This window comes from Ambystoma mexicanum, chromosome 7q (assembly GCF_040938575.1).
Source record: "Ambystoma mexicanum isolate Mex_15411 chromosome 7q, UKY_AmexF1_1, whole genome shotgun sequence".
Classification (NCBI taxonomy): Eukaryota; Metazoa; Chordata; class Amphibia; order Caudata; family Ambystomatidae; genus Ambystoma; species Ambystoma mexicanum.
In genome coordinates, this window is record NC_090941.1 from 1,047,137,294 (window position 1) to 1,047,161,136 (window position 23,843).

General features: G+C 46.7%; 1 protein-coding gene across 1 annotated transcript in view; it reads left to right on the top strand.

Moving 5' to 3' along the window:
* Positions 1 to 23,843, top strand: part of LOC138528136 (olfactory receptor 52E5-like) — a 47,538-nt gene that overhangs the window by 19,555 nt on the left and 4,140 nt on the right. Inside the window, exon 2 of the mRNA XM_069639589.1 lies at positions 23,343 to 23,503. Within this exon, the coding sequence (XP_069495690.1) occupies positions 23,343 to 23,503 (161 nt within the window). The remainder of the gene's footprint in view (positions 1 to 23,342; positions 23,504 to 23,843) is intronic.

A 23,843-nucleotide genomic window follows, 5' to 3' on the forward strand; every position in this document is an offset into this window, starting at 1 on the left:
GCTGCATTCTGCTGCCCCACAAAAAGGAGGTCACATGGCCCTGTTGATTGAAAGGGGAGTGGCAGCTGGGGACTGCAGGAAACTGAACAATGGGCCTTCTTTGGCTCAGGCAAATGTTATATTAGGGGGGCCGTAAAGTGGCTTCCTCTTGGGGGAAACTGGGAGGGGGAGTGCCTCTGCTAGCAGCTGAGCTTGGGGGAAGTGGATAAACCAGTTATTCCACCCTGTGATGTGGGAAGCCACACACCTTTTTGACCGGAGCATAATTTTAAAAAGATAGATAACGCATAGTGCGGACTGGTCAAAATTATATAATTAATATCATTGTTCTTGTGATTTTTCTGTGCACGTTTTAAGAGGCGTTAGGACGCTGTGGTGTATTCTGGGGGGTTGCTAGCGGAAAATAGGATCTCACTCCAAATGTATGCATGTTAAAAATCTGACACTTTATCATCTGAAACCCATATCCCTGGTGCACATTTGTGTAAAATCTGGAAAGGTTTAGAGGTCGTTATATGGATGAAAAGGGGAGAATTCTGTCATCAGTGGACACGACATCGTACAAAGACAGGGATCGGATGGTTTGGTGCTACAGAAAATATGTAAACTGGACCTATAATATGAGAAAAATGGTACATAGATAAATATGTACTTGGATCAGAAATAGATTTGTGTGCAATTTGACAAGGGGAGGTTCCTCTGACCATAAAACCTACAGCATCACTCTGACACACTATCCCTTCCCAAATCAGGGACCAAAGAATCTATTGACCTATCAAATCAAGAGAGGGGCAGGCTTAGGGATGCTAGCCTCTCCACCCACTTTTAAAACACATAAAAAGAGACTGCTGGGACAGGTAGGGACATTCAATTCCATTTGCTGCGGAGCATGCTGACCGACGACTTCACATCCAGAGATCCAACACTTATACTTCCAAGCTAAACATAGACTACAGAGCTTTGAACCTAGAAGGCCCACTGCAAGCAAAAGTATTCTCAGCAGGCCTTCAGAATCCAGCAAACCTAACCAAACTATTCAACAGCCGGGCGAGCTGTTTGAATTCTGTGCCAAGAACTTTTGGCAGTACCCAGAAAGCAGTGTTGCATCCAGAAACCACATGATCCGGACCGGAAGCAGACCAGAGATCCAGAGAACCACAGGCCGCTGTATCCAGAGAGCTGACCCAGATCGCTGTGAAGTGCCGAGACCAGAACCGGAGTCCAGTCCAAAACCTGACCAGATCCGTGGCGAGGCCCATTCCTGCCCAAAATATATTGTGAGTACCGCCAGAACTGTGTAGAACCCAATCTCTTAGTTAAAATAATCTAATTCAAGCTATTTTAACCTAATTAGAACAGCCTCCTAGAAATCGTGTCATCTGTCATTTTTAAAGCTGCACAACTGTCACCTGTTATTTTGAGTTTTACTTTAAATCCGAAAATCTACCTTTATTAAATCATCCGTATCTCCGGAACCGTTTGTGCTAGGAACGAGACTTCCATATGAATGCTTAGAATCTAGGCTTTCCAACGCACCTAGAACCGACTTCCTACTCCCTATACTTTTTCCGTAATCGCGAGACACACACTCGCAAAATTTACCGCGATTTGCAATTTGGCCCGATTTCTTCATCTGTAGAAATCAGCAGCTTTTTGCTTCTCTTTGCTAAAATTCGTTTGCAATCTGCTAATCATTCATAGAGTATTGTTAAAGTGAGCCTGAACTAATATAAAGTAGCCATCACCTACCCTGAACCTCTAGAGGGAATTAAAAGCAATTTTAGCACCTTTTCACTTCCTTGCAAACCACATTAAAGTAATTCGCCTGTGTTTAAAACTCATCCCTGTTTTCCCTAAGCTTGCTGGGAGAAAAGGAACGGTGTATTGCATTATAAAGTGTGATTTGTTGGGATTCTTGAAGACTGTGTGCTCTCCTTCCATTTCTTGTATTGCATAGGGGGGGAGTGAATTGTCAAAAGAAAAAGTGATCATATTACCTTTTGCTAAAATCATAACAAGTTATTTCTGTACTGCATTTTATTCCACCTTGCATTTGCTTGAAACCATCAAGCATTTTCAGCTACCTCATCCTCTACACTACTCCTAAGTAACCAAATCAGTGTACCCCTGTAACATTATCCATTGTTGATCACGGTCATATTCTGAAGTGTGATATCAGTTATCAATTTATTTATAAAATGTGATAGATATATATTGTTGAATTGTCCAAATAAACCTTTTAATTTGGAAAACAAACCTACTTCTTGGCTCAGTGGGGTCAGGGGCATTCTAAGAGGGGGGTGTTATACAAGGGTTTTCATCCAGAGTACTGAACTGGATATAAAAATACATCAATAAGGGTTTTCCTCAGCATCCCAGACTAGGCATTGACTTAACTGTAGTGTTGATTGAATATCGCTTACAAAAGTGGGGGCTCGGATCCGGGATATTCTGGGTCAGATTTACCACTTGTGCAGATTAATACAGTGTGCCAACTGACCAGATACACATATCCGGTTAGATCACCACGCTGTTTTACACTGTAAAAGCATCCCTCAAAGGAACGCTCTAAGGAAACGGTCTGTTTTGCAAAATAAAATACAAACTTCTGTAAGTCAGGAAGGAACTCAAATTCCAGAATGACGACCTTGGTAGATATGAAAATAGCCAGAGAGCACTTCTTACATAAGCTATTTGTGAGAGGTGAGTGGACTCATCAGGACCAAACGGTCTGGTTGCAGGCAATCGCGCAACAGGTCACTGAAACAGGGTCAGATACATGGAGAGATCAGGGTCCATTACATGTGGCCCTAAGTGAATTATATATGGCTTCTAAGGCCAAAGATGAACACAATAAGATTGCCAGGATAGCGGCATATTTGTATCTATATATGGGAGCCATGCAGGAAAAATGTGCTGAAGGCCAAGATCTGGCAAATAGGCAACAGATGGTGTTAGAAAAGGCCCAATCTGACCTGGTCTCTTCTGAGCAGAGGCTGCAGAGGAGCCAGGAGTCAGAAAATGATAGTAGGCAGTATATCATTAAAATAAAAGAGGACATGGATATACTGCAACAGGAAAAGACAGACCAGGATACCAGAATTCTGGCTTTGCAGAAGGAGCACCAAGACAGTTTGGACTCCTTACTGCAGAGCCAGAAAAAGCTGGATCAACAGATCAATTTCAACAGGGCATGCACAGAGCAGGTAGCCACCCTGCAAATCCAACTAGACAGAGAGAAAGAGGAAAGCAATAAATTGATTTTGAAAGACCTGGATACCCAGGCAGAGTTTGATGAAGAACGCCAGAAAGCTGGTGCCTTTCAAAGGCAGAGGGACGACCTGGCGTCACAAATGCAGGCTCTTGGTCAGGAAAGGGATACCTTAGGCCAGGAAGTCTGCCATTTAAAAAGAAAAATTGAAGAAAATCACGTGGCCCTCCAGGGGCTGGGTGACCTCCAAAAAGAGCATCAGGGCTTGCTAGATCACACCAGGAGGGTGGAGGAGGCTCTGGCAAGAAAGGAGAAGGCCAGTAGGGATGGGACTGAGGAGGTAACCCTCCTGCAGCAGAGACTGGCCCGGTACTCCAGGAGCAATCAGGAGGCACTTAGAGAAAATGAGGCTCTCTGTCAGCACAATGGTAGGCTCCAGCAACAGGTAGCAATGCAGGAGAGACTGATAGAGTCTAGTAAGGCCTTAACTGAGGAACTGAAAACACAGGCTCTTGCATTGCAACAGGAAGCAGGGGCGGATAGAGATGAGGTTCGCTGGGAAAGAGAAACTCCTGAGCATAACCTCAGGAGCCCTAGTACCAGAGGCCTTCATCTCTCCCAGTCCCTGGACTCTGCCACCCCCATGTCTCCTCGCGCACATGAGCCCAGGGCCACGGGGATGGCAGATTACTATCCAGCTAGAAGTATGGGGCTCATAGGCCAGTACCTCCCAGGAATGGATGGGCGGGCATCCGGGTATTTGCACCCAAGCACAGTGCAATTTAGTGGGGAACCCCAGGAGAGTAGGCCCACTAAGGGCATCCTGAAAACCTCTGCCCAGTTAGGGCAGTGGGGGGGATACCCAGCAAATCCTGGTAGCAAGGACGGATCTGAAGACTCCTCTGAGCGTCACAGGACACAGGAGACCACGTCCCCACATTCTGCCAGCCATTCCCAGGCTTGCAGAATCCGGGAAAACCTGGAAGATCAGACGGGCACCTCTGGGAGCAGTGCTTCTGAGTCGGAGGATGAATGGACCAGGGTTACCCGAACCAAAAAGGCCAATAAGGCAAAAAGGGCCTTGCTTAAAGACCCATTGAAACAAATAAAGGCAATAAGGAGTGTCATCACGCCTTATCATAAGAACACCAAGTATTCTGTTTGGGAACACTTGGAGCTCTATGAGCAAATGATGGAGACTTTCCATTTGAAGGACAGCCAAAGCTGTATTCAATATGTAAAGTGGACCTTCTCACCAGAATACTCCAGTTTCTTTGCGGGGCTGCAGGATCAAAACCATTCAAGGTGCTCCACATACAGGGCGGCCATCTTGAAACATTTTTCTGTGCACAGAAATCCTCAAGAGGCTCGCAAGGCAGCCTGCAATTTGCAATGTGGGGAGGATCAGGCCCCACAAGAGTTTGTGCAAGAATTAAAGCGTGCTTTTGCGCAGACCACCAGAAGGGTGCGCACGGATAGCAGAGAATTTATCAATAGGTTTTTCCATGCCTAACCCAAATACATAATGACCCAGCTCGTGAGAGATTTTCATGAGAAAAGATCTTTAGACTGGGTCATTGAACAGGCTACCCGGATCTATGAGGTGCAGAAGCCCATCGAAAATAAAAATAATGCGCCGAAAAACCCCAAAACCAACAGCACCCCTGCTGCTGCCAAGGTGATGCAGGTAAAGGTTGCCCCCGTTTTAGATTTGGAGATGGGGGGGCCTAAAAACCTGCCTGCACCAAATAATTCACAGCCCAGAAGGCCCTCGGCCCAGTCACAGACAGGGAGTCGAGGAGGTAGTCCCACAAATGGGGTCCCCCGCTCCCCTGATTATGTAAGTCCCTGCTACAAGGGAAACCGACCCATCCTGGGTTATGTGTGGACTCCTCCAGCCCAAGGGGGGGGATCCAGCCAAGCACCTGACCCGGGGAACTTCCCTCCTAACTTCCCCCAGGAGGGCAGAAATTCACTAAATCCTGGGCAGAACTTTTTCCCCAGGTATCCACCCAATTTCCAGCCCCAAAATCATCCATCCTTCTTTCCCCAATTCCCTGAGCCCAGACAATCCAATCCGGGAGAGGGGAGGCCAAGGGTGGAGGGGTACCAAAATCTTCCCAACCAGGGGTACTACCAGAGAAGGGATAGCTACCCTTCCCGGGATCAGCCCAGGGGAGAAAATAGAGCCCCGTATCAGCCTGAGCGGGTTTCACAACTTGAGCGCCAGGTCCAAAATATGGCACGGGATCTGGGTCACATACTGAGGGCTCAACAGAACCCTCAGATGAGCATGCCACCTCAGAATGGCCCAAACTCTGGACCTGGTGCTCCAGAACAATGACGGGGGCAGCACCCCGATAACCCACTGGTTCCCAGGGAGGAGGCACAAGGGGAAGGGGGGTGTAAAGCCTTGGAGGAAGCTTCCTTCCCAACTTGTAAACAGCCCCTGGAAAACCAGGAACCGGAAACAAAATCTCCTGCCCCTGAAAGTCTGCCTCCCAAGGAGCAGAGGGGGGGTAGTAGAAACAAAGGACCCAAACAGACCCACTTTGTGGAGGAGGTACAGGTCTTCCAATTTGAGGGAGAGGGATCCTCAGAAGATCCTGGGAAAAGGATCTTCTCCTTCAGAGATGGAGGAACTCCTCCCAAGGAAAAATGGGTCCCAAGGGATGTCAATTCAGACTGGGGAGATGTGGAGACTGAGCTACCGCCGCCCATCATCTCATCCCAGAACCGACAATACCAAAATCCCCTGGTTCAAACCCATCCTGGTGACTGCCTCCAAAAAGGGGGGGGGGGTGGCCCAGAACCGGAACCAGGGGAACCCACAATGGCTCTGATCTCCAGTTGCCAACTTTTTCTTTCAGATTCCCAAGGCTCTCCACAAAATTCTGCCCAAATCTCTTCACTAGCAATGTCCAAAACCAGAAAGTTAGCCCACCAGTTGTCCAAAAATGTGCACTATCTGTGCCCCCTTGAGGAGAAGGAGGGAAGATACTATGCCCCGGTACAAGTACAGGGGCGGGGTACAATTTTGGCACGGATGGACACTGGATCCCAAGCTACCCTTCTGTCCAAAAGGGCCTTTGAGGAACTAAATGCAGGAAGGGGGGAGAATTACCGTATTCCTCTCACCTCTCTTCCTGGACAACTGCGGAACTTTGACGGGAAGGAAATTCCAGTCGAGGGGATTGCAGATTTGGACATCAAAATTGGGCGACACAAGGTGAAACACCAGGTCATAGTAGTGACTCCAGAGGGCACCCCTTGTTTACTAGGGATTGACCTCCTGAGAAGGTTGTCACCCCTAATAGATTGCGTAAACAAGGTCCTCTGGACCCAGACTAGCCGACCAATAAAATTAAAACAGAGTGTCAACCATGTTAGTTTAAATGGCACCTGCCACATGGTTGAACAAAAATCTGACCAAGTAGAATTTCACTTCCAGAATAGCCAGATTCCAGATGTGACAGTAATAGCAGTAGGACAACGGACTGGTGATGGGGGGTCCTCTCTATTTCTGAAAATCAACCTTCCTTCCAGTTTAAGGTGGTATTCCACACTGGAAGGAAACACTCTGAAATTCTTCACCAATCCACAATCAGACACTCCCACTCCTATAGTCCAGAAAGATGTGAAATCAGCTCAGAGCCTGACTGATATTCAGCAAATTGGAGAGCAGTTGTTCATCCCTGTTCAGTTAAATGATGGGAAGGACTCTGTTCCCGCTCGAGTGTGTGTGAACAACGGTAAGAGCTTCATCAGCGAAGCCATGTTCCGCCAACTCCCAAAAGATCCAGCCATTCCCACATTCAAACTGCTAGACAATTGGAAAATGGACCTGGAAGCACCTAATTCCAAACATCTCCTGCCAAGCAGGTGTATGCTCAAAATCTCCATTGGCAACAAGAGCATAGTCCATAATTGTTGGGTCGTGCGAGACGTCACTGCCGCCTTTTACTTAGGCAGTGACATTCTCAATCGCTTTGCCATTAGTTTGGGCCTAATAAACTTCAAAGCTTGGTCCCGATTAGCAGATAATCCCATGGGCTTTGATGATCCAGAAAAAGCATTTAGGTCAGCTCAATTGCTACCTTATGCAGTTGAAATTCAGATCAAAGAGAATGTCACCATCCCAGAAAGGACCTGACAATTCTCCCTGGTAGTGAAAGTTAAAAGAGGACAAAAATTGAAAAACCCTGATGCTTATATTCATCTAAATGCTTCTCTCCAGCAGCAAGGGTTAGGGGTAAACCCAACACCATTAGTCAACATAGAACATGACACCATTCCAATAGAGGTGGATAACAGCGACTTAAAGAGTATTACTCTAGCCGCAGGCACCATTATTGGAATGGCGGTTGATGACCGACATTTCTCCATTGATTTAGGAAATTAACTGTTAGGACTGATCCCCAAGGACTGTTTTGACAGTGACAGTGAGGACAATACAACACTAGACAGGATTTTCACCCGGCATGGGGGGAACCTCCTGGTGTACACTTCTTGCCCTTATGGTAAGGAAGATGTGACTTGTGACTTCAGGAGGGATGAGGTAATTTCCCAGGTCCATGAGGGCTGCCTTTCCCACCTGAAGCCCCCAGTCCAAATCAGCACTCTGACCAGGGACTTCTCCACCAAGCTGGAGGAGGCTGCTGAGATAGCCAAACCAGAAGTCTTTCCAGGCTTCAGGCAGATGGTGGAAGAGAGAGTCAACCTAGCTGATGCCTGCGTGACTCTGGAACAGAAGCAAAAGTTGAAACAAGTTTTCTTGGATTTCCAAGATCTCTTTGCGGTAGACTCATATGACTGTGGTCGCACCGACATCCACACCACAACAATTCCCACGGACCCTGGAATGACTCCAGTGTTTGCGAAGCAATATCGTTTGCCTCTCGCATCCAAGGAGTCTCTTACTGAAATAATTAAGAACCTTGAGTCCCGGGGAATAATCCGTCCAGTACACAGCACCTTCAATAATCCGGTGCTGGGAATATGAAGCCAAACGGCCAGTGGAGACTCTGCGCCGACCTTAGGGAGCTCAACAAACGGGTCCATACTTCCCGATGGCCTCTTCCCTACATTGACCAAGGGCTGGCCCAGATCCAGGGGTCACAGGTATTTACTGCAATAGACCTGACCAATGGGTACTGGACCGTGCCTGTCAGTAGGGATGACCAATACAAACTGGCTTTTACCTTTGGGGGCCAGCAGTACACATGGTCCCGGACTCCCTTCGGATACCTCAACTCCGGCAATTAATTCAACATTTTCCTACATAAGGCCATGCCCGACATAGGTGCGAGGGGTAACCTGGCTTATGTAGATGATGTCCTCATCAAAAGTTCATCTGTGGAAGAACACATAGCGGAGATCCGATATGTTCTGACACAGTTGAGGGCCGCCGGAGCAAAACTTTCCTTCCAGAAAGCACAGTGGTGTAGAAACCGTGTTAATTTCTTGGGGCATGAGATTACTCCTCAGGGTCTCTGTCCCCAAGAAAAGAAAGTGGAAGCACTCCAGAAACTGAAGGATCCCACAACTCTGCGGGAACTAAGGAGCCTCCTTGGTCTGACTAATTACAGCAGAAAGTTCATTGAGGGCCACGCAGAGATCACTAGACCCCTGATTCATCTCCTGAAGGGGGGGGGTCAAGTGGGAATGGGGTCCAGAACAATCCGAGGCAGTAAGACAACTCAAAAGAAGCCTCTCACAAGCGCCTTGCCTAGCTTACCCTGTCAGAAACAAGGAGTTCTTCCTGGAGACAGGGTTCTCTAATACGTGCTTGACGGCAGTATTATATCAAAAGCATGACAAGGTCAATAAAGTAATCTCCTATGCGAGCAAAACTTTATCCTCTGTGGAGGAAAAATTCAACGATTGTGAGAAGGCACTCATGGCAACGGTGTGGGCATTGAAGAATTACCGCCCGTTTATCCAGGGGGAACACATCATAGTGGAGACTCCACACCAGCCTCTGCAATACCTCCAAAGTGACAGAATCCGGGCCGGAAATGTGAGTAATTCCCGAATTACTTCCTGGATTCTGTCAATGCAAGGCTTTCCCGTAGAGGTCAGATATGGCCAAAAAAAGAAGAGTCCCCTCACGCAAGGTCTGGCTGACTTGCATGATTGTGCCAGAGAAAACTGTCTCGAGGACGAAAGTCTAAAAATCAAGGACAACATGGAGGCATACCTTAATTCCCCACACAACGTCTTTGAAGAAGACAAGTGTGAGGGAATGCCCACTGTCTCTGTGGATGGATGCTCTTACCACGTTGACAACAACGGGGAGAAAGAACTGGTGGCCGGCGTAGGGAACGCATGGGTGAATGAGTCCCCAGAACCCTCTGCTGGATACAAAATTGGTCCCCGAAGTAGTCAGGTGGCAGAGTTGATGGCTGTGCATCAGGCCATCCTCACTGCCGTCCAACATCAACTCCACGAACTAGTCATAGTCACAGATTCGGATTATGTACGGAACGGGTTTGTGGAGCACCTGGTTAATTGGAAAACCAGAGGCATGTTATGTGCTAATAACAAACCCTTGAAACATGGGAAGTTAATTCAAAACATTGATGATCTGGTCACATCGAATGGGATGACCATCTACTGGAAAAAGATCAAGGGTCATTCCAAAGTAGAGGGACCAGACAAAACTGGAAATGACTTAGCTGATCAGCTGGCCAAAACCGGGGCCATCCAAGGGGATCTAATAGAAATAGAGTCCCTTTTGGGGGAAATCCAGGTCACTGCTATCACGAGGTCCCAGACAAATGCTCACAATGATCTTTCAACTGCACAATGGAGTAAGGAGACCCCTGATGCTGATTTGATTACAGCTCAGAAGGGGGATCCAATAATTGGTAAGTTTTACCAACACATTGAGGACCCTGAGAACTTTCCCCTGACGGATACCGATTACATTGGGAAAGAGGACCTAAGAGTGTTGATGAAATGTCCAAAAAGGTTCCGAATCCAAGACGGTTTGTTGGTAAGGAAATCCCAAGCTGGCCATGATCAGTGGGTGGTCCCTACCTCATTTCGAAGCCTGATGTTAAGTCACGCCCATGATGCGGCCACCACCGGTCATAGGGGGTTTCACACAACACTGGAAATCTTAAGAGAGGTTGCATACTGGCCACACATGGGGCAGGACATCGACCAATACTTGAAGGGGTGTCTTGTGTGTGCACAATTTCAGCCATCATCCCTCACACACCGTGCACCTCTCCAAAAGAGGGGGATGACACTGCCATGGTCAGATTTGCAAATTGACTTTGTAGGCCATGTAATCCGCTCGTCTAGAGGAAAAAAGTACATGTTGACCGTTACATGCTTGTTTACCAAGTGGGAGGAATGTCTCCCAGCCCCAAACTGCAAGGCAGAAACAGCAGCTGCCCTGATGATTAACCACATCTTTTCCCGTGTTGGTCTACCTCAAAGGATTGAGTCAGACAGGGGTAGCCACTTCACCAGTGAAGTAATGACAAAGATGTGGGAGATACTGGGAGTCAAAAGGAAGCTACATATTGCTTACAGGCCAGCTTCTTCTGGAGCAGTAGAGCGATATAACCAAACCATTGTGAGCATCTTTAAAAAGTGTGTGGCAGATTCTGGGCCAAGTTGGGATATCCAATTACCTCTGGTTCTAATGGCCATCAGATCTACCCCTTCATCTGCAACTAAAATGTCACCATTTGAGTTGATGACTGGACGCAAGATGGTGCTTCCCCAGCATTTGCTCTACAGAACCCAAGAGCAAACGTTGATAAATGCCTCCACAACTCATGAGTATGTGGAGAATTTAAGGAAACACCTTCAGCATGCTTTTGCCCATGCTCAGCGGAATCTAGAAAGATCAGCCAAGAGCATGAAGACCCACTATGATTTAAAAACTACCCAAAAGGAATATAAGGTGGGTGATCGGGTCTATCTATACAATCTATCTATACAATTTCCAAAGGAACCAGGCCAAACAGCGAAAATTCTTGCCTACATGGAAGGGACCGTTTGAAATTATAGACAAGATCTCCCCTGTTGCCTACAAGATCCGCATCCCCAAAGGCGGTTTGGCGGAAGGGGAAGACAAGTGGGTACATATAAATCAGCTAAAGTGTTGCCATCCCAGGCACACTCTGCAACAACTGGAGGAGTCCTCTGCAATACCAGAGGGGACCGCTCCAGAGTAATTCAATTACAACCCTGAAATATCCCACATATAGTCTCTAAAATATTATGATTTGGAAAAAAAAAATGTCTTATAAGTGTATCTTGTTTTTGTTAAAAATGTTTTGACTATAAAATGTATATGCCACCCCACTATATCAATGGTGGGGAAGAAATGTCTACGAATAGGTATTGCCGCTTTCCTTTGTCATCCTAGGAGAAAGAAAACCTGGAGACTGACCAAGGAGGATGACCGGGGACCGGGAGCAGAGACCCGAGGGGCCTGGGGTACCGCCCAATATTCCCATCAGGACCGGCGAGGAGAACCGATCGATCCAACCGGATTGAGGAAAAGATGCTGAACTGTGCCATTTGCGGAATTGGAAGAAGATGATGCGGACATACCAGTGCGTGGGTCAAAACATTCTTCGCACCCAACTCCCCCTCGACTCAAATTCAAAGTGCAGTCAGGTGGGGGGGCTTTGTCAGGTGTATTGACCCACGTTTGAGTCATTAAGCTGCAACATTTGGTGCTGTGGGCTTAGAAAATCTAAGATTGCCAAAAAGCCCACATGTGTGCCAGAATCCAGGAGAACCGCGCAGTTTGTGCACACACCAAAATGGTCGCCTAACCTTCCACCCACCAGTGCGAGCGTGATGGGCCAGGGGTGCCATGAGTGGAATGTGTGCCAAAGGAAAAACAGCAGTGCCTGTTAGCTTAAAAAGCCCTTTGAAATCACCTTGGTTTCTCTGAATGCAAGCTTTCAAACATTGCAGGATATTAAAAAATCTCACTGAACACCAGCAGACATTTGGCAGAATGAAGTTTTGTGTGCATACAAAATCTGGAAAGAAAAAGAGCCAAAAACCATGTTCATAACAAAACTGGCTGAGCTGTGGAGGTCAGCAGCTTAAGTTAAACTGAACTGAAAACCACCAAAATCGAAATGCTTAAATTAAATGAGGGACTATTGAGTGTCACATAGTTTGTAACTGTTGAAATGTCATAGTTTTGAACTTAGAATCAGCATTCTAGCTGCATGTGTAAACATTGTCAGTTTGATTTGAATGTAGAAAACTGGGAACAAAAAGTGACATTTAGCTGAAACCTGGCTTAATGAAACTGGATTCTGCTTGACAACTACCCCCGACAGGAGTTGAAACAGGATCAACAGCTGTGTTCCCAGGCCTGGCTGCATTCTGCTGCCCCACAAAAAGGAGGTCACATGGCCCTGTGATTGAAAGGGGAGTGGCAGCTGGGGACTGCAGAAAACTGAACAATGGGCCTTCTTTGGCTCAGGCAAATGTTATATTGGGGGGCCGTAAAATGGCTTCCTCTTGGGGGAAACTGGGAGAGGCAGTGCCTCTACTAGCAGCTGAGCTTGGGGGAAGTGGATAAACCAGTTATTCCACCCTGTGATGTGGGAAGCCACACCCCTTTTTGACCACAGCATAATTTTAAAAAGATAGATAACGCATAGTGCGGACTGGTCAAAATTAAATAATTAATATCATTGCTCTTGTGATTTTTCTGTGCACGTTTTAAGAGGCGTTAGGACCCTGTGGTGTATTCTTGGGGGTTGCTAGCGGAAAATAGGGTCTCACTCCAAATGTATGCATGTTAAAAATCTGACACTTTATCATCTGAAACCCATCTCCCTGGTGCACATTTGTGTAAAATCTGGAAAGGTTTAGAGGTCGTTATCTGGATGAAAAGGGGAGAATTCTGTCATCAGTGGACACAACATCGTACAAAGACATGGATCGGATGGTTTGGTGCTACAGAAAATATGTAAACTGGACCTATAATATGAGAAAAATGGTACATAGATAAATATGTATTTGGATCAGAAATAGATTTGTGTTAAATTTGACAAGGGGAGGTTCCTCTGACCATAAAACCTACAGCATCACTCTGACACACTATCCCTTCCCAAATCAGGGACCAAAGAATCTATTGACCTATCAAATCAAGAGAGGGGCAGGCTTAGGGATGCTAGCCTCTCCAACCACTTTTAAAACACATAAAAAGAGACTGCTGGGACAGGTAGGGACATTCAATTCCATTTGCTGCGGAGCATGCTGACCGACGACTTCACATCCAGAGATCCAACAGTTATACTTCCAAGCTAAACATAGACTACAGAACTTTGAACCTAGAAGGCCCACTGCAAGCAAAAGTATTCTCAGCAGGCCTTCAGAATCCTGCAAACCTAACCAAACTATTCAACAGCCGGGCGAGCTGTTTGAATTCTGTGCCAAGAACTTTTGCCAGTACCCAGAAAGCAGTGTTACATCCAGCATCCACTTGATCCGGACCGGAAGCAGACCAGAGATCCAGAGAACCACGGGCCGCTGTATCCAGAGAGCTGACCCAGATCACTGTGAAGTGCCGAGACCAGAACCGGAGTCCAGTCCAAACCTGACCAGATCCGTGGCGAGGCCCATTCCTGCCCAAAATATATTGTGAGTACTGCCAGAACTGTGCAGAACCCAATCTCTTAGTTATAATAATCTAATTCAAGCTACTTTAGCCTAATTAGAACAGCCTCCTAAAAATGGTGTCATCTGTCATTTTTAAAGCTGCACAACTGTCACCTGTCAATTCTGCAGCTGCAAGCTGTCACCTGTCATTTTGAGTTTTACTTTAAATCTGAAAATCTACCTTTATTAAATCATCCGTATCTCCGGAACCGTTTGCGCTAGGAACGAGATTTAACTCCCTATACTTTTTCCGTAATTGCGAGACAAGCACTCGCGAAATTTACCGCGATTTGCGATTTGGCCCGATTTCTTCATCTGTAGAAATCAGCAGCTTTTTGCTTCTCTTTGCTAAAATTCGTTTGCAATCTGCTAATCATTCATAGAGTATTGTTAAAGTGAGCCTGAACTAATATAAAGTAGCCATCACCTACCCTGAACCTCTAGAGGGAATTAAAAGCAATTTTAGCACCTTTTCACTTCCTTGCAAACCACATTAAAGTAATTCGCCTGTGTTTAAAACTCATTCCTGTTTTCCCTAAGCTTGCTGGGAGAACTGGAACTGTGTATTGCATTATAAAGTGTGATTTGTTGGGATTCTTGAAGACTGTATGCTCTCCTTCCATTTCTTGTATTGCATAGGGGGAGTGAATTATCAAAAGAAAAAGTGATCATATTACCTTTTGCTACAATCATAACAGGTTATTTCTGTACTGCATTTTATTCCACCTTGCATTTCCTTGAAACCATCAAGCATTTTCAGCTACCTCATCCTCTACACTACTCCTAAGTAACCAAATTAGTGTACCACTGTAACATTATCCATTATTGATCACGGTCATATTCTGAAGTGTGATATCAGTTATCAATTTATTTATAAAGTGTGATAGATATATATTGTTGAATTGTCCAAATAAACCTTTTAATTTTCAAAACAAACCTACTTCTTGGCTCAGTGGGGTCAGGGGATTCTAAGAGGGGGGTGTTATACAAGAGTACTGAACTGGATATAAAAATACATTAATAAGGGTTTTCCTCAGCATCCCAGACTAGGCATTGACTTAGCTGTAGTGTTGATTGAATATCGCTTACATGACTAAGCTTGGGTGGACATCTGGTCACAAACTCATGCAGCATCTACCTGCGTCACCAATAGAGAATGCACGTACAAAATCTTACTGTGCTGGTACCACTCTCCGCTCTGGCTCCACTACATGAACAACTCCCTTGACCCCCTTTGTTGGAGGGGATGCGGCCGACCAGGCTCATTCTTCCACATGTGGTGGGCATGCCCGAAGGCCCAACAGTTTTGGAAACAATGCCTGACGGTCATCGAACAAATCACCCGGACCCCACTCCCCCAGACCCTGGGCCCGTTCTCCTGGGGACCCGAGCCCAGGGACATACCCGCGCTCGGGAAACAAAGCTAACTACTAACCCAATGTCTCCTGGCAGGGAAAATAGTGATCACCCACTTCTAAAAAGCCCCGGAGGGCCCCTCGATGATCCAATGGTGGGGAAAACTATGAGACATCCTGATTGCCAAAAAGGTGACAGCGACAAAAGCCGGAATCCTCCATCGCCTTCAGAATATCTGGGCCCCAGTGCTGGAATATAACCAGAGATTCCCCGATCTGACCTTTAAGTCCACTGGCGCCCGGCTTGTCCTGGGGGACCACGACCCAACCTGAAAGGAGAGACACAAAACAAGGTGGAAAGTCTGAAGCGCAAGTGTTCGGGAAACTCACCGGTATTTTGGGCGGGGGAAGGTTTCGGGAGAGGGGACATTACAGGCAAGAAATATATGTTATGCTATGTGTTGCATTTGCTGTAAACTTGTTACCTTGCCTTGGTTTAAAATAAACATATAAAAAAAATTTAAAAAAAGAAACAGGTTCCCACAAATTCTCTGACAGAGGGTATCCTTTCCATTGTATCATGTAATGGAGCCACCCCTTATGATATCTAGAGTCCCAGATCTTTGAGACCTCGTATTCGTCGGACTCCGGGTGTGCTGCTGTCTGAATAGGTTTCTTCCTGCCACAAAAAAAATCTGGAATGCAGAAGAGAAGAGTGGAAAACGGGATGTAATCTGCTGAGAGCAGAAGGTAATTTGAGTCTGAAGGCAACTGGATTGATCTTAGCTAAGATTTCGAAAGGAACAATGAAGTATACAATGCAGGCATCAATAAACTCTTTGAGCTTCTTTGGTGAGCCATCGTACTTGCCAGTAGCCAAAGCCATAGGTGGGAGGTCTGTAGATCTGTCCCTTGCAGTGACCATGTGCTTAAGAATGTCATTCTAAGCCTTGATTGTCTGTAGCTCAGCCGAGAGCCCCTGAACTGCAGCTATCAACTCCTGGACTTGTTCAGCGGTAGCCATAGTAGAGGAAGTTTACGGGGGTTGCAAACTGACCCCGTTGGTAGCTATTACCCCCTCCTCACCTGAATCTTCCTCTGTGGATACTACCTCTTGGTCAGATGGAGTCTTAAATCCCTTTTTCTATGAAGTATTCCTCTCTTTGAAGAGATACGGCCGACCCTGAGAGGAAGCCACTTTTATCGCTGAGGAGAAAGACAAGACAAGAACCGCTGAAGAGAAAAAGCTGGAGGCATAAAAAACCCTTCGTAGAAGATGGTGTCCTGAGATCCGGTGGCGTTTTTTCTGAGTACAGAAATTCCAGAGGTAAGTATCCTAAGTATATAGACAAGGCAAGAGCTCTTATGAGACCTTCTCTGACACTTAAAGATACTGCTAAATCCGGATAAAGGATAGCGGTAGTTTAGAACAGGTGCCAGAGAGACAGGAGGATAGTGTATGGTTCCAAATCCACTTGAAGCTGATTACCTCACAAAGCAAGGAAAAACAACGTGGAACGTGGAGGAGCCGCGAGGAGAGAAATCAACGAGTGGAACCTTTCTGCAGTATATGAGAGCCATAGCTCTGCCACTGAGAAAAACCTCTGCAGGGCATAGCGTGGCGGAGCCAAATGTGGATAATAATAGTCTTGGAGAACGCTTATGCAAGTGTGAGGGCATGCATAAGACTCCGGCTGTATAGGCACGGAGAGGGGAGGCGCTGCGGGGAAGCCGATCCGGCTGAGAGCCACGGGAAGAAGTGACTGGCAGAATCGAACACGGAGGAGCCGTGAACCGGCTGAAAAACATGAGTCTGTGGTAGCTAGTAGCTGGAGGGAGAGGGCGCAGAGATAAAGGAGTCAGGCAGGCAGGATAGAAAGAAAGAGTAAACTAGCATTTTGCAAACCGTAGATTGAAACAAGGAAGCAAGGTTGCAACTCAGGGAGAAAGGGGTGGGGTTTGCTTTTGAGCCGGCAAGGAGAAAAAGACTAGCACGAATGTGAACGTTTAGTGTGAACGTAGTTGAACCCTCAATGGAGGAAGTTCCACCTCCTCCACAAGCTGCAGTGCTGGCCGGTGACAATACGTTTGTTTTTTATCTGCACTCTGTTTTTTTGTTTTGTTCTGAGTTCTGTTTTGGCTGACATTTTTCATAGCCGTTGGAGGAAAGAAAGAATATTTAGATGAGGTTCCAGTAAAGAGTGTGATTTTTAATGCTGTAATTGTTCATTAGCACATGACCTCCTCCCAGCCAGTAGGAATGATCAGAATACAGTCAATGGATACTGGTATTGACTGCATTCGGAACATTCCCACTTCAATAGCAGTCAAGGAAACTATAATGTAATTTCCAAGCTTCCACTCTAGGAGGAGCTGTTTTTTCACAGCAATATCATAACATCATATTTAACATAAAAAGAGAAAGCTGATGCATGTGAACCTGTTTTCACTTTCTTATAGGGAAACCGTTTATTTTAACGTAACCCCAAATGCATCCTCATGTTAAACCCTCTGCAGTTTGTCGAAGTTTGAAATTCAACTGATTAACATTCGAAGACATCCTTATAATTATTTACAAACAATGAAATAAAACTAAATTGAATTTACTGAGTTTGTCAACTTACTTTCTCATTATTCAGCTAACGTTTTTTACTTCACCTCCAAAACATGATTTCTCTGTACCACTATTTGCTAATAGCCTTAATGACCTCGGGAGGCATAATTTTCTTTTTGCCTAACAGGTTTTCTTTTTTTGCGGCAATATGCTGTTTAACATATGAAAGAGAATTCTAAAACATGGGGAAAAGTTGTGTTTGTCTTAAAGAGTTACTGTTTAGTTTTACATGACACCTGATGCATGCTTATGGTAATCGCATTTCATTTCATTCAAGTTTACAATTACAATTCTAGAGTTAGAAAGACAACGTCCACATTTAATTTACTTACTCAGTTTGTCTATTTACTTTACTCAGTGTTAATAACTGGCAGGGGTGATCTGGGGGCATTCCAGCAAATTCCTGCAAATCACAGAAAGTTTGGAATGCAGGCTATGTGTCAATGTATTACTCATATTTCAAACTTCTTTGGAGGTGCGAGTGTGCTGTCTTCTCGGATGAGCTTAAGGTAAGATGTCCTGTACACATTTACCCCCACCTTCCCTCTCAATATGCTCCTCCCCATCCAACTTCCCCACACTTTCATCCACTGCAACTCATGCCCCACTTACCTGTGGCTGCCATATCCCTCGCTGGCGCCATGATCACTTTCTGGTTTAGTGCTTTCCTGCTGCATGAATGGTCATTAAAGAAAGGTGGAAGGGAGTACTTTTAGTTTCCCTCACCATAAGTACATGACAGCCCTTAAGAACACACTATTTGCACACTGGAAAACATGTTGGGCTTCTAATAGGAAAATACTTCTGTGGGGGTGGTGGCATTATTGGGTCAGGTAATGGCAGAGAGCATATAACCGGTTCCCAAACTATTAATTTATTTAATAACAAGTGGGGCCACAAATAACACAAGTGAACCTTTCAAAATCTGTCAGGAACTTGCCAATTCTACTGTAATCTCTACTTCTCCTTTTTCTTTTCAGGCCCTCTGCTTGATTTTGGCCTCCCACCTCTCCAAAAAAACTCAGGCCATCCTGTTCTCTCTCTCTCTCCTCTACTGCCCACCCTCCTCCACCTGCATCTAGGCCTCCCTTGGCCTCTCTCTCTCCATCCCTCCTACTCCGTTCCTTCTCTCACATAGCCCCGGATGGGGTCACCAAGACTGTTTGCTCCATGAAACTTGCCTCCAAACAGGTGCTTCCCTGCACCTCTAGAACTATCAAGGACAACATTGCCCCCCTTGCTCCCGCTCTGGCTGAGTTCTGCAATCACTCTTTTAACACTGGCTCCTTCCCATCACCTCTTAAGCACTCCCTTGTGCATCTCTCCTAAACAAGCCATCTGCAGATGCTTCCTGCCTTGTGAAATACCACCCTATCTCCACTACGCCCTCCCTGGGAAAACCTCTGGAGAAGTAGGTCATCTCCCAACTAATCCGTCAAACTGAATCTGTTGGCTGTCTTCACGACCACCAGTCTGTCGTCAGAGCAGCCAGAGGCATGGAAACTGCTCTCCTGAACACCCGTGAAGACTTGCTCTCACACCATGAGTCCAACTCTCCATCTGTTCTCATCTTCCTTGATCTATCCTCTTTATCTATCCTCTGCCTTCGACACAGTCAATCATGTCACCCTCCTCAACCGGCACCATGACACTCTGGGCATCACAGACTGGATGCTGGCTTGGCTGATTTCTTTCCTTTCAAATCGGCCCTCCCAGGTTCAAATGGGCCCGTTTCTCTCTACCTCACTCTCTACCTGCAGCATCCCTCAGGGCTCTATCTTCTCGCCATTTCTTTTCAACATTCACCTTGCTCCTCTTGCCCACCTTATCTCCACTTTCTCTCCTCACTTCCAGTGTTATGCGGATGACACTCAGCTCTCCTTTAAGCTTCCCTCCTCTACCTCCCCTCTTTCCTCTCTCCTTGCCATTTGTCTGACTGCTATTCATGTAATGGTGTGCTGCTAATGATCTCTGTCTTAATGCCAGTAAGACTGCTCGTTGGTACCCACATGTTACAACGTTCCCCTCTACTCTCTGACCCCGCTCCTTGGGCACCCCCCCCTCTCCCTCTTGTGAGGCAAAAAACCTGGGGGTCATCTTCGACTCCTCTCTCTCCTTCTCACCTCATATTGCTGACCTTGCCAAGAAGTCTCACTTTCAGCTTCACCCCCTCCTCAGAAGCATTCTCCCTTTCCTCTCCTTCCCCCAGAAACTCAATGTCTCCAGAGCTCTGCTTCCCATCAGGCTGGACTACTGTAAAAGCCTATTCCTTTATCTGACTCTTTCCTCCGTTCGCCCTCTTTAACCAATCCAGAATAGAACTGCAAGACTTATCCTTGGCCTCAAGGCCAGGGACCGCATCTTTCCTGCCCCAAAAGCTCTTCTCTGGCTCCTGGTGATTGCAAGGATCAAATTCAAGACTGTCTGCATCATCCACAAGGCTTTCTTGTGCCTGGCACCGTGCTACATTCAACTTTCTATAACTAAATGCTGCCCTGCTAGTGTGCTTTGGTCCTCCAGCTCTAACTCTCTGCAGGTCAGACATTTCTCCAAGCAGAGAGTGTGGGGGGGGGGGGGGGTAGATCTCTTTCTTCTGCAGGAGCATCCCTCTGGAATGTCCTCCCTGCCCCTCTTACACTTGAGCCGGATCTCCTTAAGTTCCGGAAGGTTCTCAAAACCTTCCTCTTCTTCTCCTTCCCTCTCCCCCTTTCTTGCTAATGCTCCTCTGCTGATACGACTGGCTGTCTGGTCCCTTCTGAGTCATACAGCGGCCAGGCCCCCCTTGACCAGTCTGCCTCAGCACCCAGCACTTGCCTTCAGGCACCCTTCCCTGATCAGACTACTGAGTTCGGCCCACCCCCCTCCTCGCACTATCTGACCCTTCACCCCTTCCCCCATAGTGTTTGCCCTCCAGACCTCACCCAGCACTTGCCCCCCCCCAGGCCACCCCTAGCACTAACGCAGCCCCTGCGCCCCTTCCTTCCTACATCCCCTGCCCCTCCCCCTGCAGTTTCTGTTGCTTGCACAATCCGAATGTCACAGGCCTAGTAGTGCCGTTTATTGTTGTTTTTTATCCTTTACTTTTTCCCTCCCCCTTAGTCTTGTGGTGCCAGGAAACACTTTCGGATGTATAGGTGCCATACCAATGTTCAATAAATAAATAAAATAATGCCCCCTGAGAGGGGTATATTGCCTAAATAAAGCAACATTTATTATTTAGCACGAAAACTCTAAAACATGTATTGGTACTGTCACTGTAGGTTAATGGATTTATAGAATTTGGGAGGGTTCGATATTGCATGAGATAATGATCCTTTTCCTGCTTTTATTCCTTGTCCTTGCCTTGGGTCATAACTTGGTGGTGAGTCATTATACTGTGTTAATGACACTTCTCTTGGTCTATAAGGCTATTGTTGCACGTGGATGTGTCTATTTGACATAATTTCTATTGGTTGTTTGTGTGGTTCTGTCTCCACGACTTATTTCTATTTGTTTGTTATTTGTGCCTGAAATGAATCTAGTGCTTAAAGTACCCTCTGCTCTAGTTTATGAGAATATTGCAAGTTACTGAGACCTAATGTAGGAATAAGACAGAATTCCACGTTCCTTTATAAGGTCTGAGGTGTATTGCAATATTTAATACACGGCTGCCTGCAAAATGAACATAAAGCCTGGAAGTAATTGTGTTATTAGAGGATAGTAGTGACATTACAAATCTCCTGTAATAATAAAATTGCATCACAACCGTTATGTAACTGTTATTAAGCTTTGGTTGATGTCACAATGCCATTTGATCTTTTCTTTGAATTTGAGGGCTGCAGGTACCGGCTCTCCACAGCAGACGACATACACAGGGTCACTGGGGAGCTTATGGGCTCTGAGCAGACACCACACGCCACAAGAGAAAATAATGATGAGGGCCGGTGGCAGCTGAAAGATCCGAGGAGGGGGCACATCCCAGGCGCACGGAAATATAGGAAAGTGGGCACCCCACTGGGATTAGGGATTAGACCCATGACTTTGTGATGTCAATGGCTCAGAAATGGCGAGGAATTTCCGGGAGGGAATTGACGCCCGAGGGGGAGGGTTGGGGTAGAGGCAGGGATGGGAAAAGGGGGTGACAAAGAGGGAAATCCATTGGTACAGGTCCAATTTTACTGTTTAAGTCGCTGCAGTACGTTCATCCTGAGGTCCACTCCCCTATCAAGGGGCAAAAAAGGAGTTCCTAACAAAGACACCCTGAAGGCTTTAACCCAAGGGGTCCCCGGTGGGGACACGTTGAAAGAGGGCACTCTCAATGTCAAAGGGCTTAATTCACCAACAAAGAGGCCGCAGGCGGTGAGGGAGTTCCGGTGGGTGGAACTAGACATACTGTGTTTTCAGGAGACCAGACTCTCCAAATTGGAGGAGTAGAGGATCCCGAGTGCACAGATAGGTAGCCAATACTGGTTGTTGGGCTCGCTGAGAAAGGCTGGAGTGGGGATCCTGGTTAACAAAGCACTGAGAATGGAGATCACTAAGGTCTGGTCGGATGTGGACGGGTGGACCCTGGTAGTTTCGGGGAACATAAGGTGGGTACGTTTCTCGATGGCCATAGTCTATGCCCCAAACCAGGGCCATCTTAGATTCTGGTAGAGTGTACAGGCCACCTCATTCTTGGGGGAGACTTCAATATATGGGTAGATATGGAACTCGATAGACAGACACTACGGAACACAGACCAGGACCAGCCTGGTCCGGGACACTGTGAATTCCAAGCAGCGCTAGTGGGTCATGGGATGAGAGATATATGGCAACACTTCCACCCCCCAGAGAGGGAATACACCTTTTATTCACCACTGCACAGTACGTACACCCGAATTGATTACATGGACATATCGAGGGAACTATGGGAGGAGGCTAAAGACTCGGTGATCACCCTGATCTCACGGTCAGACCACGGCATGGAACTCTACTGGGGGGTCTGGCACCCAAGAGGACGAAGTGGAGATGCAACAAGTCTCTCTGGAAGGACCCCGTATTTTGCAACGAGATGATGGAGGAGATTGGAGAATACTTAAAAATAAACCACACTGGGTAGGTTGCGAGGGACACTGTTTGGGAGGCTGGTAAGGCTACGTCTAGAGGGATCCACATTAGGGGAGGCTCAAGGGAAAGAGGGAATGGGGAGTAATAGAAGTCAGGTTACGAGAAGAAATCTAAACACGACAAAAAAGCACACGAGGAGTCGGGCAGACGAAAGGGACATATTGCTGCAGCAAGGGGTAAGCGGGAGGAGTTGAGACTATTGGAATAAGGGAAGATAGTCCAAAAGCTCCAATACTTGAAGCAACAATTCTATGAGAAAGGAGATAAGGCGGATGCCCTACTGGCTGCTAGATTGAGGGGGCAATGAGCTGAAAGGTGTATTACTGAGCTAGACGGTGTTGGCAGAGACACAGAGGCATCGGGTGACAGTACAGTGGGTGCTTTTGGAGCCTTTCATGCGTCCCTTTATGCCTCACAGGTGAGCAAGGATGCGGATGACTCCGACCGATACCTCACTGAGATTCACCTGCCGAAACTCTCCCTCGCGGACTCTGAGATGTTAAATTTGCCCATCTCGGAGGACGAAGTCAAAAGATCAGTGAGCAGACTAACACTTGGCAAAGCCCCGGAGGAGGACAGGTAGATAGCTGGGTTCTTTAAGTCCTTTCTCCCAGCCCTGTTACCCTTCATGACGGAACTGTTTAATGATATCATGAATACAGGGAAGGCCCCCAAAGCCTTAGGGCGGGCGCTTATTACCGTAATTCACAAGGCCGGAAGGGATCCTCGGAGTTAGGCCTCATACCTCCCGATTTCCCTACTAAATATAGATATGAAAATCTATACCAGGATCATAGCTTCCAGACTCGAAGGGCACATGCCGGCATTGATCCACCCGGATCAGGTGGGGTTTATTAAGGGCACACATGGTGCAGACACAATGAGGAAGACCCTACATATGATCCAGACGTCCCAGGGC